Source organism: Trachemys scripta, chromosome 3 (assembly GCF_013100865.1).
Source record: "Trachemys scripta elegans isolate TJP31775 chromosome 3, CAS_Tse_1.0, whole genome shotgun sequence".
Taxonomy (NCBI): Eukaryota; Metazoa; Chordata; order Testudines; family Emydidae; genus Trachemys; species Trachemys scripta.
Window position 1 is genome coordinate 89087268 of NC_048300.1, and position 16087 is coordinate 89103354.

At 41.6% G+C, this 16087-nt stretch overlaps 1 protein-coding gene across 13 annotated transcripts in view; it reads right to left on the reverse strand.

Annotated features, from left to right (window-relative positions):
- The window catches only part of ARID1B (AT-rich interaction domain 1B), a 406554-nt gene that overhangs the window by 69806 nt on the left and 320661 nt on the right, over nucleotides 1-16087 (reverse strand). For 8 of the 13 annotated variants that reach the window (XM_034765331.1, XM_034765333.1, XM_034765329.1 and 5 more), the window contains 2 exons: nucleotides 10394-10721; nucleotides 8231-8359 (listed from right to left, as the gene is read on the reverse strand). In XM_034765331.1, coding sequence (XP_034621222.1) covers nucleotides 8231-8359; nucleotides 10394-10721 — 457 coding nt within the window. The remainder of the gene's footprint in view (nucleotides 1-8230; nucleotides 8360-10393; nucleotides 10722-16087) is intronic. The other 5 variants (XM_034765337.1, XM_034765336.1, XM_034765332.1 and 2 more) reach the window with 1 other exon arrangement.

Genomic DNA, 16087 nt, shown 5'->3' on the forward strand with positions numbered 1-16087 from the left:
AGGAGGGGTAAGGACTCTAAAGAAAAATCCATCAACCTTGGTTTAGCGCCTCAGCTAGAAAGCTCAATTACAACTATCATTAATATCTTTCCTTTGATCCCAAAGTCACTTAGAAACTTTGTATACACAGAAATCCCTTCACCAAAACACTGAAATGCAGCCAACTTTGAGGTGGAGCACAGCAGATGTTTAACAGTTCACAGGAACACTACACAACTGTTTAGGCCAAGAAGCAAATACCGTATCATCCAATTGAAACTGTAGGGGGATTTTTTTTTGGAAGCAGAATGCAGTCTCCCTGACTGAAATTTATTGCTTGGGTATCCAAGCAGTGCTAATAGAAGGCAAGGTGGGGCTCATTTTGACTAGATTTGTTAAGGCTCCTCTAGGAAATCAAACGTCTGGGAGTCTTTGGAGGGGGATGAAACACCTTGAAGTTTTAGAGTTGTGGATATTCTGAAATTCAGTAAGACTAGCTCATTTACAGCTTTCGTCTTACACAATAATTGTATATTAATGTTACATTGGCTTGGGAGGATTAGATTTTTGTCAGTAAAAGTCGGTAAACATCGATCTCACTGCTCACGCACAAATCGATGAAAAAATATTCCAACGATGATAATAGATTACTGATAATAATTACAGATGGACAAAGTAAGGAAAATGCTGCTTGAGAACTCAAAGTTTGATGTAAAGCTATTTACTTTGTATATTTTCATGTGATGTTGACAATTTGTGTGTTAACCATTATAAAGCTTTAACCTTTTGCCTCTCAGTGTCCACTACCATGAAATAATTAATGTCTGACCCCCCACAATTTCCCACAACTGTGAAAATTTAAATAGATTAAAATAGAAAAAAGATACTTTTTGTGTAACTGAAACTTTAAATCAATAAAAATGTAAAAAATGCTTAAAAATAAACATGGATATTATCCGTTGAATCGATAAAAAAAGAAAAATTGAATTCTGCCAGAGAGACGACTGGGCAGAAGGATGCTTTCTATAATAGGATCCTGTTTCAAAGGCAATAGATGAAATGCCCCCAGTGCTGGCTCCAATTACAGCTACTAGTTGCTGTCTTAGCTTAGTTTACTCTGGGGATTTCACAGCTGGCAGCCTCACATCTAAAAATGGCCTGGTTTGAATAAGCATAGAAACTTGAATGAGTACTTAACCTCCCTGAACTCCATAACACTTCTCAGTAGAGAAAAACAGCACCTCCAAGTTCAGGAGGAAGATAGGAAACAATAGGAAACCCTACACCTCACCCCAGGCATAATAAAAAGAGGTTTTATTGCAGCACTTTAAACCTTTCTGCTTTTAAGCACTGCATGTCACAAGTGTGCTTTTTAAAATCATGATTATAATTGTAAACCTAAATTCCAAGATCAAAAGGGTTAAACTGGCAGCCAATGTAGTTACAACATTCCTCTCTTTGAATATCTGAAACCATTATGGCAACACTCACTGTATCTAAGACTTAAAATGTTCAGAAGATATATATTTTTTGTAATTTAGATTTTTTTTGAAGTGTATTCCTCTTCCCCTCCTTCCCATTTTTTCCCTTTTGACATTTTAATGCATCATGTCCATTACTACATTTCCTCACCAGTAGCTTCTAGTCCATCAGTAGTATTGTATTATCCAGGCAGTGGAGAAAATAATATGGAAAAAGTGCTTTGCTGGCACCAACAACACGAAATATGAATTATAAATACACCACACTGGAGAAATGCTGATGGAAGGTTTGTGTGTGTCAAATATATATGCGTAGATATACACATACTGTATACTAAATATATACAGGAGAAGAAGTTACTCACCTTGTGCAGTAACAATGGTTCTTCGAGATGTGTCCCCCGATGGGTGCTCCACAACCCGCCCTTCTTCCCTCTACATTGGAATTCTTGTCAATGACTCTGCAGTAGAGAAGGAACTGAAGAGGGTTCACCCATGCACGCTGGTTAGCCTCGTGACAGGCGAAGAACAGTGCATATACGGGCTGAACGGACACTGCTAAGAAAGTTCTCTGATCAGCAGCACAGGGGCACAGACACACCTATAGCGGAGCACCTATTGGGGGACACATCTCAAAGAACCATCATTACTGCACAAGGTGGGTGGCTCCCGAGGAGGCTGGGACATTGGCATAGAGTCTATTACAGATGATAGTACTGTGGCACCGAAACTGGTGTCTGCAGCCAAGTCTCCCAGGAGAGTATAGTGTTCTGCAAAGGTATGTGCAGATGCCCATGGAGCCGCCCTGCAGATTTCTGATATAGGGATGCCCTTGGAGAAGGCGATGGAAGTGGAGACCAACCTTGTAGAGTGCGTGCATATTGAAGACGGGGGTGCTACATTATGCATCTGGTAACAGAGAAGATACAGTTCGAGACCCATTTGGAGAGTCCCTGAGCTGAAATCACGGTACCTTTTGACCTATCTGCAATGGAGAGGAAGTCTCAAGAGATTTTCTCAAAGCTCTTGTCCTGTCTAAATAGAAGTTCAAGGCTCTCCTCACATCGAGCATATGAAGGATGGACTAGACTGCCATGTGAAGCCATGGCCACTTATTCTTTAACACATCTTTCCATGAAGATGGTGTTCCTGATCGCCATCATCTAAGCAAGAAGGATAGGGGAGATAGTGGCTCTGATGGCGCATCCCTCTTCACTGTGTTCTTCCCCAACAAAGTCATCCGAAATTCACTCCCAAGATGACTTCCACATTTCATATAAATTAGTCTCTGTTCGACCTGTAAACTGAACCGAACCACACTTGGAGGGATCTCATGCAGTCTGGCATGAGCTATAACCGATGTGCCCACAGCCATATACTCCAGAACCTGGTGGCAGTGTCTGGCCAAAATTTGAGGGCTGGATTGCACCGTCTCTAACGATGAAAACTCTGTGATGTGGGAGGAGCCCCTTCGCCTGGATGGAGTTGAGGTCGACTCCTATGAATTCCATCCTTTGTATCGGCGTTAATATTGATTTTTGTGCATTGATTTGTAGGCCAGATACAGGAACAGGTCCAGTGTGGTCTGAATGATTTGCTGGGCTTTTGTGAAGGAATATGCTCTGAGAAGGCAGTCGTCCAGGTAAGGATAAATCATTATGCCGTGAGAGCATAAGAGGGCCGCCACTACCTGATAGGACCTTGGAGAATACCCTGGGAACTGATGAGAGGCCAAAAAGGGAGTACTCTGTATTGGTAGTGGTCTTGGCCTAGTCTGAACCTGAGATAATGTCTGTGACTCGGTAAAATCAAAATGTGGAAGTACACATCTTGGAGGTTGAGTGTTGAGCACCAATCTCTTTTCTCTAATGCTGGAATAACCGTTGACAAAGTGACCATTGTGAAATTCCGCGCCTTGATAAATTTGTTGAGCGCTCTTGAGGTCTAGTATGGATCTTCTTTGATATCAAAAAGTAGTGACAGCAGAAGCCTTTACCTCTTAGATGTGTGGTCATTGGTTCTATGGCTTCTAGGCTGAGGAGATGGTTTATCTCCTGATGTAGCAGACTTTCGTGAGAAGGATCCCTGAAGAGGGACAGGGAAGGGTGTTTGTCCCTTGCACACAGTAGCATGACCAGGGACAGCTGCTGGTAAGCCTGGTGCCTGCTCCAGTGGGCAGAGCTGGGATCGCTACAACCATGCCGGAGGAGCTGCCTGGGCTGGGCACTGGCTCCTGCATGTGGTGGCCCAACATGCTGCTGCTTTTGATGCTGCAGTTCCTGCCCTAGTTGTTGGCCATGGCCCTGCTGGTCTTGCTTGTTGTCTGTCACTAGAGTCCTGCAGCTCCGCAGATATCCACTTTATATTCGTGGCTACCCGCATCCATGGATATAAATTGTGTATCCGCGCAGGGCTCTACAGGCATGCTCAACCAGGCCAAATAAGCTCCTCAGAAAAAATGGGGGAGAAGAAAAACTGAAACCTCTCACAGCTAGCTAACTAATTCCATACTAACAACAACTAATTCTAACTAGAAATACTAAACTAACTAAACAACTACAAAACACGCTGAGGAACACAAGAGGCAGACACGCTAGAACTCCCTCTCAGGCCGAGAAGTAGAGAAGGAACTGTAGGTGGTTTGCCTGCCCAGCCCTATATACTGTTGCAGAGAGAGATGAGGTTGTACAGAGCGCAAGCACAGGCCAAGCAGACATTGCTAATGGAAAATCTCCGATCCAGGGCTTGAGAGGTGTATGTGAACCTGAAATGAAGCACCCATAGGGACACTACTCAAAGAAGAAACATGCCTTGTAGTGATAGTTTCAAAGAGCTCAATCAATTTAGCTTAAAAAAGAGAAGGCTAAAGGATGAACTTGATTGTAGTCTATAAGAACCTACATGGGGAACAAATATTTAACAATGGGCTCTTCAATCTAGCAGAGAAAGATATAACATGATCCAATGGCTGGAAGTTGAAGCTAGACAAATTCAGACTGGAAATAAGGCACAAATATTTAGCAATGAGAATAATTAACCACTGGAACAACCAAGGGTCATAGTGGATTCTCCCACACTGGCAATTTTAAAATCATGATTGCATGTTTTTCTAAAAAATCTGCTCTAGGAATTATTTTAGGGAAGTTCTATGGCCTGTGGTATACAGGAGGTCAGATGACATGATCACAATTGTACCTTCTGGTCTTGGACTCTATGGAAGTTCTAGTCTGAAAAAAGTGACAAAGAGTCCTGTGGCACCTTACAGACTAACAGACGTATTGGAGCATAAGCTTTCGTGGGTCAATACCCACTTAGTCAGACGCATGAGTCTATAGGTGCCACAGGACTCTTTGTCGCTTTTTACAGATCCAGACTAACATGGCTACCCCTCTGATACTAGTCTGAAAAATAATTCTAAGAATAACATTGTGTGGTTCCATGTTTATTGTGTTTCAAGGATTTCCAAATCAAAGTTACACCATTTACAAGTAAAATTAAGCACAGGCTTGTTGTGACTGCCAGCCCTGAAAACTCAGCCTGGGACCTGAGATTTCATCTGGGCTCTTTCCTTCTTCTGCATCATCAGCAAAGAGCCTGCAGGCGATATTAAGCTGTCTGTTATACCTGTGTAACTCCACTGTGTCCAATTCATGCTGTTGGTGACCCCTAGGCAGCTTTGGAATAGAACCACATTTTAAAGCGTGTAAAGGGCAGATCAACCCAATGTAAGACCCCGTATTACCCTACTGCTGTGGCACTTCTGGTCTCTGTTGGGATGATCAAAGAAACCATATCACTTTTGTTTCCTATGTAACTCTTAGACTAAACCATCTGCCTTATGTCCTGTGGACACCAGCTGGGGTGATGGAAAGGAGGAAATTAACCAGCTCTCTCTTAGTATATGTATAAACAGCAGTTTTAAAATGACCAGAGGTTATAAATAGCTCCCAAATGCTCAATTCAGTAAAAGCCTATCATTTTAAAAAATTCCTCTAAATGCAAGGAAATGAAACTCTTGCTTGATCAGAACAGTCTGAACAAAAAATCTTATCATGAATTTATAAGTTAACACATTTCCCAACAAGGCAGATTTACTCAGAATGACACAGTTGACAGCAGAGATACTCTGAAAGTACTTTTGACACGTGTCAAAATCCTGCACTAATTCTGGGTGCCACTTCAAACAAGTGGGGTTCAATTTGTGAGTGCTGAGTACCTACTTCTCCAGCAGAAGTCAATGGGAGTCATGGGTACTGAGCACCTGTAATAATTAGTCCCTAGGTATCTCAAGTTGGGCACCCACAAATTGAGGAACACAAATTTAGCAGACACATGAAAATTTATTTGTTGCCTTTTTACACTCTCGCATGTGCATCCAGTTGAGAAAGTCTAAAGATGTAAGTTCATTTTTATAGTGAGTTCATTGAATCCATCTATGACAATTGCACAGATTTGCACACACCTGAACATACTCCTTTTATCCACACTATCAGGTCTTTTAAAATTGTAACTTGAGAAAGAGACTTAAGTCTTTAGGGCATTCTCTTCCTCAAAAGCATTCACCACTCCCAGCTCCCCAATCCTTTGGAGTCTGATCCAAAGCCCATTGAGGTCACTGGTAGTCTTTCCATTGATTTCACCGAGCATGATTCAGATCCTTAATGCAGAATTCTTATCGTGATAATAACCTGTTTTCTGAAGCCAACCGAGATATAAAAGGAAGATACCTCTTTGTAATCCCTCCCTATTACTTTCCCGAAGGCAGGGGAAATAACTGTATATAGTACTAGAGAGTTATTTTGTACTGCTTATGCAAGTTGTTATGTAGGCCAAGTAGAAACATTCTGGGCTACGTGGATTCCTGAAATCATGGCTGCTGCTAGTAACAAAGGGCTTGGACAGATCTCTCCTTCCTTTACCGCCAGCATCTCAGTTTTCATTCAGAAAACACTAGGCTGAGTACATGACAGGGACTAACCCATCATAAGGTTTCATTTCATAGGAAAAGTAAGCATTCTGTAGGCTGCAGGACATAAGCCAAGGATAATACAGAGCAGGTTGCAAGGTCAGGTCAAACGCTCATGCAAACTGTGTGACGCCCACCTAGAACATTCCTCAACCATCTCTCTTTCTCTTTTAATCTTTCTTTACCTTTTTTTTTAAATTAAAAAGGTGGTGTTCTGTATGAGGAAGAGGACTAGGTATAACTCACTGAGCGTCTCACATCTTGATCATCCAGCTCTGGTTAGGTAACACTGATTTTCTGCCCCAGTGGAAGTGATTTTACTCTGATGCATGCCATTTAAATTCATTTTACACAGCTGCTTAATGTGGCTTGGCAAGCCACAGCCAAACTAGCTTTCTATATCTAAATGGGACTCCCGAGTTCATAAAGGACAGATCCTGTGGATTAGCACTAGATAAATGTCTCTCCCCCACTGATATGTTGCTACTGATTTAGGAGTTGACCTTGAAGGCTACTACAACCTACTTATACAAACAGACTGCTGTATAACTGTAACCTGCTCATTTTGTTTCCTTTTAACTCTACATACAAGAATATCTTTCGCAGTTATAAATAATCTCAAATAATCAAATAATCTCTAAACCCCACAAATCTATCCTACAAACTCAAGACATACATGGAAATACGCTGCACGGTGTTCATGTACTTTGGCATATACCAGGGTACATCTTTCCAATTCCAGCAAATGCCAGGGGAGTGGGGAGAGGGGGCAAGATTTGCTATTTTGCAGCTTCTACCATTTTAAATAAAGAGAACCAATAGTGATTTTTATAGTAGTTTCTCAACCTTCTTTTCTGGAGTTTCTCGATCTTTTTGTGTGTGTGTGGCTATGTAAACAATATACAGTTCATGGAAAACTAAAATTGAAACTTGCTGATGACTGGGAAGGCACTGGTAACATGGGTCTCGAGACTTCCTATTGGTCAGTAATGGAGATAACGTCATGGAGGGAATTCCATGACACTTGAAACTAAGATCAAGTCTGGCACTGTGGAAGATCAAAGACTGTGCTGGAAGCAGGTTTGTGCATATTTCCTGCCTCCTCCCTCACTCCCGACACTCTGATTTGTAACAATGCTGCAGAAATCACAGCATGAAGAATTCTGATGGAAAAACATTAGGCATGTTTTAAGCTAATGTTTGATATTGGACACTCCAGCATGTTTAAAACTCCTCGGTAGGCAGGGACTAGCAGATATCTTTCAAACACACACTCTCTCAGTCATGACGTAATGAAACCTTTTGTAAGTCCCATTAATGAATCTTGTCATCACTTTTAAAATAATTCTCCTGTCAAAAAGGGGTTGTTGTATTATGTGAGAGTGGCTCACTGAAGTGGTAGTAATGCCAACAACTACAACATCACAGTCATGTAAGCAACGTTCCTAAACAAAACAACAATAACAATGGGGGAGAAATGACCCCTGGAGTGTGTGGTGGGGTGGGTTTCATTCTTTTTCAGTGATGAAGTTCTTCATTTCCCTCTCAGGCATGAAGGAAACAGAGCCATGCTAAAAGCCATGCAGGGTGTGTGTGAGTGAGTGACATGCAGATTTTCATCATATTGTCACAGTGGAGTTAGTAAAAACAAAAACAAAAGAACAAAAAACCCCTCTATGATGCAAATATTTGAAATTCTTTCTCTTGATTTTTGTATTCCTTCAGCAGCCAGATGGCATGTTCATAAACATTAAAAAAAAACTGCTAAGGTCCCACAGCAAGTCCAGTTTATATTGCTACCTACCCGTACTGGTCAGGCTGGTGCATCATGGGAGCCTGAGCGTTGCCATAGTTGGGGTGCTGTGAAGAAAACATGGGGCGTCCGCCAGCCCCAGACTGGCTGGGATAAGCAGGCGACCTAATGTATGGTGGCCTAAAGCAGAACAAAAGAACAGCTTCTTTGGATTTGTTCTGTATCACAAGTATGAATCACCCTGTCAACTACATTCCTTCCATATGTAAGTATGGAGGGCTTGCAGAATTAAGGCCAAAAGCAACAATGCTGTCTCCCATACACTTAACCTGGGATCAAGGAGAGAAATGTCGTGCTTCCAATCCTTCGGAATAAGAAAGGATTGACAGGTTTCACCCAATTTGTAGCTTGTATATGTTCCTTTTGCGGTAAAGACCTGATGACTGCATAGTCCTCCCTACAGGTGTTGGATCACTCAAATTGGCAACGTGATGAAAAGGCTTTGAAATGGTGCATTATTGACCAGGCAAAGCTAGAAACTGAAAGCAAGTCTACCAAACTGATTTGGGAGGGAGGCGTGAGGTGGGAGCAGGAATTAATTATCTTAGTTTTTAATCAAACACCAGGCTCTATATTCAAAGTATAAGGCAAATCACCACCATATACTTTCCATTTATTACAATCAATTCTTTTCCTTTTAATTAAAAAAAAAACATGATTTTGATTTTTTTTTGTCCACCCACTTGTACTATTATAAAGAAAATGCTCCTGCAGTTGCAACAATGGCTAATTTATTCCTTCTAGCCTGACCTACCAGATTATATCCTAAACCAGACAGATAGAACCAGACTTTGTAAATCTTACTCAATAGGTCCGTGAAAACAATCAAGTCAACCAGCGCCTGCTGGTCCACAGACCTCTGCAAGGGTCTAGGCTATTTTGCTGAAAGGGAGTGTGATTTATTTTACTAAAAGGGAATGTGAAAACAGTGACTTTATTATTGTTTAAAAGTTTTCTAACACTTAACAGGAGGAGCCACCTGCACTCCAAAAGCACCAAACAAGAAAGCAAAATGTACCTAAATGCATTAGCTTCCTATTTTCTTTTGACATTGTGCCTTAGAATTACCTGCACCTCCAACTTCCAAATACCATTGTAGAATGTATCCTAGAATTTTATAAAGCCCTATACATGCATATGTGCCTCTATGTGTGCGCTTAATATACACATGCATAAAAACTTTCATACACATAAGAGGGGAATGAGCTTGTAGTAACCTCAGATATAATGAAACTCCTTTTTTATGGTGAAACAATAAAAGTATCAGTCACTATTTGTTTCAATTCAGTGAAACATACACATTCCTTATATGAAGATGTTCTGAGAAAAAAAACACTTCACTATAGGCACTTAGGCCCCTTAAAAATACCCAAGGGCTAATCTGTGGCTTTGCCACAAGCCATGAACAAGTGGCAGGGTGTAGCTGCGCTGCCCTCAGGAGCAGATCAGAAACCAGATTGTGACTCAGAGTCACAGTCGTCCCCAATTCCCCCCTTGCAGGTGGGTGGAAGTAATTTCCTCCAGTTTATACCTGGTGCAGCTTGCTTCTCGTTCCATGCCAGCTCAGCTCTACTGGCCTGTGTGTTAGGAAGGAGACAAGGCTCCGCCCCACTCCCCATCCCTGCCTGCATGCCTGCTTGGGAGTGGGAGTGGTGGCCCCATAGAAATGGCTCTCCCCTAGTGCTGTTACCTACAATATGGATAGGAAGCACCGGAAAGCAAGGGGAGCCTTGTGCCCCATTACTCCCCAGCACAGGCACACAGCCAAGGACACAATCTGGCCCTAAGATAGCTACAGGGTTCCAATTCAAATATTAAAATTCTCCATTTTAAGTTGTAAGAGCTTGTTTTTGGCTCTTGATGTCACCATAGCCCTGTGGGATTTCCTGTTCTAACAGCCTATAGTGCCAGGAATCATATTGTAAATGGCAAGTCTTCTCCTTGTAAGGCCAGTTCACACGACATATAGCTGTACTGTACTTTCCCTTACATTTAAGATTGTTCTTTCACATTCTTTATTACCCGTATATGTATAGGACATATAACTAGAGCATATATAAATTAACACACACATCTACATAACTGTTACTGTAGCAGTTTCTGAAATAATACCAAGTTTCTACTTGTTTAAAATCCTTTCGCTTGGATGCCTACCTGCTCTGAGCGGAGTTTGCAGCAGCCTGCATCACTGCAGCAGCTGCCTCCTGTGCCTTACGGTTCACAGTTGGCATGGGTGGGCCCATCCCAGGGCCTCCCTGCAGAGACATGCCAGGAGAATTGGGGGTCATACTGCCCATGTTTCCAGGAAATGGTCTGCTTTGCATCCCAGCTGATGGCATCCGTCCCAGGGGCATGGTACCACATGGCTGGCTTGGCCCCTGTCCATGCATCTGACTATTGGCATTTATACCCATGCCGGGTCCTGGGCCACTGTAACTTGTGTTAGGCACCCCACTGTATGTTGACGGTCTGGAGTAGTTTCCTAAACAAAACAACAAACACAGAGAAAAACATAAAACTTTTCATCTGATGTTTCCATTTAGCAAGTTGCCTGCTGGAAAATTCTTTAGGTAGTCAAATAATGTGAGTAACACAGGACATGAGTCAGAATTTCTATTAACCCTTAGAACACTGGTATTTTCCAGACTGATAGCCATATAAATGCATAGGGTGATATGAATACAGAAACACACTGAATCTAAAGGGTTAACAATTGATCAGAAATGTTTTGTGCACTGAAGAGGTGCCTAGGGTTAAAGAAACTCCTTATATAAATTCTTTTCTTTCATAAGTGCCTTTTATTTTTGCTCATTTTATATCCTCAGAGATTTCATCCTTCTGTAATTCCAGCACCAAAATTTTCTCATTGGAGCCCTGCTCCCAAAGGTTCTGCTCCTAACCACAGTGTGAATTTACAATACAGATGTGCCAGTGCTGACCCGTGATGCTAGGACTTTAGGAATCTTTCCCTTCCCTTTCAGAAGTCCCTTTTTACCCTAGTAGAGCTCTGTGTCCACAAAGTTTCTTTTTGCTTCCCAGCGTTTCAATTTTCACATTGGAACTTTCTCCTCCTGTTGGTCCATATTCTAGCTGCTGCATGCATAAACACTGGTGCAGACTCATAACGCCCCTCCCCCTCCCCCAGTTGTGTTTCTCTATGATGCAGAGTATTGCTTCCGGTTCTGTGGACTGTATTCAGTACATGAAAGGTGGGGTTTGACGCCCAGATTGTAAAACACCTGAAAGATTAATAGTTGCCCACCAAAAACATATAAGTGTACCACATGCTAAATATACCAAGTATCCAATGAACTGGACAGGGAAGCTCAAACACATGATTACACCAAAGCACCAACACCTCTGCTTTCATTTGGAGTCTTTCATGGCTACAAGAGGGACAATAATACTTAGACCTTGGCTACACTGGAGCTGTACAGCGCTGCAACTTGCTGAGCTCAGGGGTGTGAAAATGCCCCCCCTGGGCGCAGCGAGTGCAGCGCTGTAAAGCGCCAGTGTAATCAGTGCCTGCAGCGCTGCACGCTCACTCGCAGCGCTGCAAGCTATTCCCCTTGGAGAGGTGGAGTACTTACAGCGCTGCGAGAGAGCTCTCGCAGCGCTGGCGGCGCGACTACACTTGCGCTTCACAGCGCTGCCGCGGCAGCGCTGGGAAGTCCTGAGTGTAGCCAAGGCCTTAGTATTTAACCCAACACTTTACATACTCAGATTACTTTACAAACATTTCCTAAAGAATCCTGAACATTACCCAAGTTAACGTGTTTTACCTTTTTCTTCAAATTTAAGTACTAACTTTTCTGGAACAGAATTTTACTTAAAAAACCCAAACAACGACAACAACAAAAACAAAACCAACCAACCAACCAAACAAAAAACAAAGAGCATAAGAAGAGCATAAAGAAATATATAAAACCCCACATTTCCCTGGATTGCTCAGCTGGTTTGCAATTTCTTTTCTCGTCACACCCAACTTAGTAGAAATACAACTCAATTCCCCCCCCCATGGGATAACACAGAGTGGAATATTCTGACTCTTCCTCAATATTCCCACGCTTATTTAAATGGTACAGCCAGTGAGCGCCTCCTCTGAAATGAAGAAATAAGACATCTCTCGCCTCACCCTCAAGCTACCAGAAAGAGAAACGGATAGAATACAAGGAGTCCTCCATCCCTTCCTGTTTATATTGAAAAGAAATATATTAATCCAGGATCTGACTGTATGTGTAATTAATTCATATATTCATGCCATTTTACTGTGCATAGTTCTCTTCCCCCACCCCCCAGCCACTTTTAACTGACTCATTCAGTTACAAGCTCTCTACAGTGGAAACATATGTGACCTATGCTTTCGAAGGAAATGAAATAACAAATTACTCTTGTTTGAGAAACCCAGCATCTATGCGTGGTTGTTTCACAGAAGGATCCCCACAATGTGGTTTAGCAAAGATGAAAGTGTCCAGATTTAGCTGTACTCTAAACACTGTGCCCTGTTATTCCCTATCCTCTTCTAGTCATAGCCATTGTCAACTGATCATTTCTATTCTTGAAGAGGTCCTGTTATTGATGCCTCTTCCAGCCAAACCTCTTCAATCCAAATATATGGCCACCAAATGAGTGCTCATTAGAGCTTTCCATACCTCCGCTTACCATTGAACTAGTAACACACAACTCAGCTGTTGCTCTGGTCTTAAGACTGCTTGGTAGATATATTTATGCAACAGGGTTGCGTGAACACATATACATACACAGAGTACAGCGCATATATATATATATATATATATATATATATATATATATATTACATTCACACTGTACATAAGGTACCTTCCAATGAGGAGCAAATTCAGCCCTTATGCAAGCAGGTATTACTCCCATGGAAGTCAATGACAGTTACTATCATTCCAGCTTATGCCAGGGTTGAATTTTGTCCTGAATTCCTAATTTTTTTCTGGTCTTTAATCAACTAAGGTCTACAAAATATAATTCAGCAGCAAACATGGAGGAACAGACACTGATGACATTATTATTTTGAGACTATTTTGCATCAGGGACAGAATATTTCTAATTTTCCTTTTTTTCCTTTGGTTTATGGAGACTCAGCACCACACACAAAAACAGAGGAATCTTCTCCATAAACACATGTTGCCTCAGTTAAAATCATTCATCTCCAGGGATCCAAGTCCAAGAGTACAGGGAAATGATATCCTTTCAGAAAGGAAACATGCTTCAATGTTTTTTCCACAGGTTTTTATTTTTTTGCTAAATATTTCCTCAATACCTCAAGTACCAGCTATTCTTATACCTTCCCCAAACCACAAAAAAGGAAAAATAAAAGCCAAACAAAATAGAAGAGAAAAATCCAGGACTGAGAAGTGCAATCTTATTTCCATGTTTCTCTAATAGATTAGTAATTTGCTGGCAGTGGCTTTGACAGAAAACAGATGGATGCAGCATTAAACACAAAGAATGCAGCAGATGCTGGGCCAGCCCACATCAGCTGGACGTGTCAGGCAGCCAAGTCCAAGAGCCCACACTTTTCAAGTGGGTATAAGCCTGGCACAGCAGCTCTGGAATACTAGTGAGCAACTCCTCCCCTCTGCATCCAATGGATTTTCGATTCCAGCTCACCCAAGCAAATTAGAATAGAATCCAGAAGTTTGGAGTCTCAAATGGAGGAGGAAGCAATCAAAGTTACTTGTAAAATGATAATTGGAGTTAAAAAAAGGGAAGACAGACAATAAAAACACGAAGACACTGACAACCGGCCAAAGGTTGAAACTTATGTCCCATACTCACCACTCTGCTCAGGCATTGCTGTGCATGAACCACAGTATGTAACTGCACTTAGGGGTCTGATACCCTGCAATTTCTAGGCAATTAGAGAGGAGTGAAGAAGGAAGTTTCAGAACTGACTGTAAGTTTCCTTGCTTTATAGGTGGAGGTCAGATTCACAGTATTAAAAATAATATCCCTACAAATGTTTTTAAAATTGTCTATACTCCCATTTATCCATCAAACTGTAGTGGTGCCTTTTTTCAATTGGATAAATATAGATTTCAGGAATTTTAAAAAGAGGCCCTTATTTAAATGAATAAGTTATTAAAAAGGCTATTATGTTAAATCCCATTCCAAGTATTTCTGATTAGGGGATGCTCTCAAGTGGCGGAGTCCTCATGTTTAGGAGCCAACCTGCAAACACTCATTTGTAGAACTGGAGCCTTAGTTTTTACTTAAAAAAGAAATTACAAAACATAGTATTAATAGTTACTAATGTTATATTTTTAAAATTAAATGAAGAGTGTTTTTTTGTTTGTCTGTTTGTATTTTAAGATTTCGGGTGGAATTTCCATAGCATTCAGTATTGGCCTAATACACTAAAGCAGCAGTGGGCAACCTACGGCCCATCAGAGTAATCTGCTAGCGGGCCGCGAGACATTTAGCTGACGTCCACAGGCACAGCCACCCACAGCTCCTAGTGGCCGCGGTTCGCTGTTCCCGGCCAATGGGAGCTGCGGGAAGCGACGCAGGCCACAGGAACATTCTGGCCGCCAATTCCCGCAGCTCCCATTGGCTGGGAACGGCGAACCGCGGCCACTGGGAGCTGTGGGCGGCCGTGCCTGCAGATGGTCAACGTAAACAAATTGTCTTGAGGCCAACCAGCGGATTACCCGGAAGGGCCACAGGTTGCCCACCACTGCACTAAAGTCAATGAGAGTTTTACTACTGACTTAAATGGGAGCAGAGTTAGGTAAACTCTGCACTTCGGAAAAATCTCATCCTTAATATGCCCAGATGGGCTCTATTCTATGCTGGTTCTTCTATGGCCCTAATAGCTAAGTATCTAAGAACCTTCCAGAAGAGCATTAAGAGAAGTGACTAACATCCATTACAATAACAATGATTTTTTATTTGTATTCAGTAGCACATAGGAGCACTAGTCATTGACTTGGACCCCATTGTATGAGCCGTTTTACAACACAGAACAAAAAGACAGCTTACATACAGTTTAAGTGTTTCTTTCTGTGGGGTGGGCAAGAAAAATGGTGTTGAGGATTTTTTTCGTATTTTTCAAAAATGTAATATATGTACTCTGTGCTATGTCTGTATATTAGCAAAAGCAAGGTTGAAGAAGTGCGCCTTGAATTTGGAGCATAAGGTGGTGAGGTTTGTGATGGTTTTATTTCTGTGGGAATTTGTCCCACAGTCTTGGACCAGCTGGAGAGAGCTGTGTCCTACCCAAATGAGCTTTACTGCTGTGAAACTGATGACAACCAAGTGAAACTGACCATAAACAGCTCAGATAATTTTTATTCTATAGTTGGAGGCTAACTCCTGCAAACCCTAACTCACAGGAGTAATTTTTATTCTATTGCAGAGTAAGGACTATTCCCTTGAGAAAGGGTTTGCAGGACTGGTCCGTAACTGACAAAGAAAACATAAATTAAGGCACTCGATCTAGCAAAGCACTTTAGCATATGCTTATCAAGTACACAAGACGTCTGATGGAGTTAAATGGGACTACTAGTGTGATTAAAATTAAGCATGGGCTTAAGTGCTTTGCTGGATGAAGGCTAAAATGAATTAAAAAAAACAAGATTTATATTTTGACACTTGAAAGACAAGTGGAGCAACACTGTCATATATTCTTAATTGTAAGTATATTTGTGGGCAATGTAAAAGGTTTTGACTGTAACTTTTGAGGTTCTTATTTCCGAAGTGTTATAATGCTGTAAAGTGCACCCTTTCAATGTTAATTTATTGTTTGTTCGGTCTTTGTATACGTACATTTGGTAACTGAAAGAAATATTTAACAAAGCTATAATTAAAAAAAAG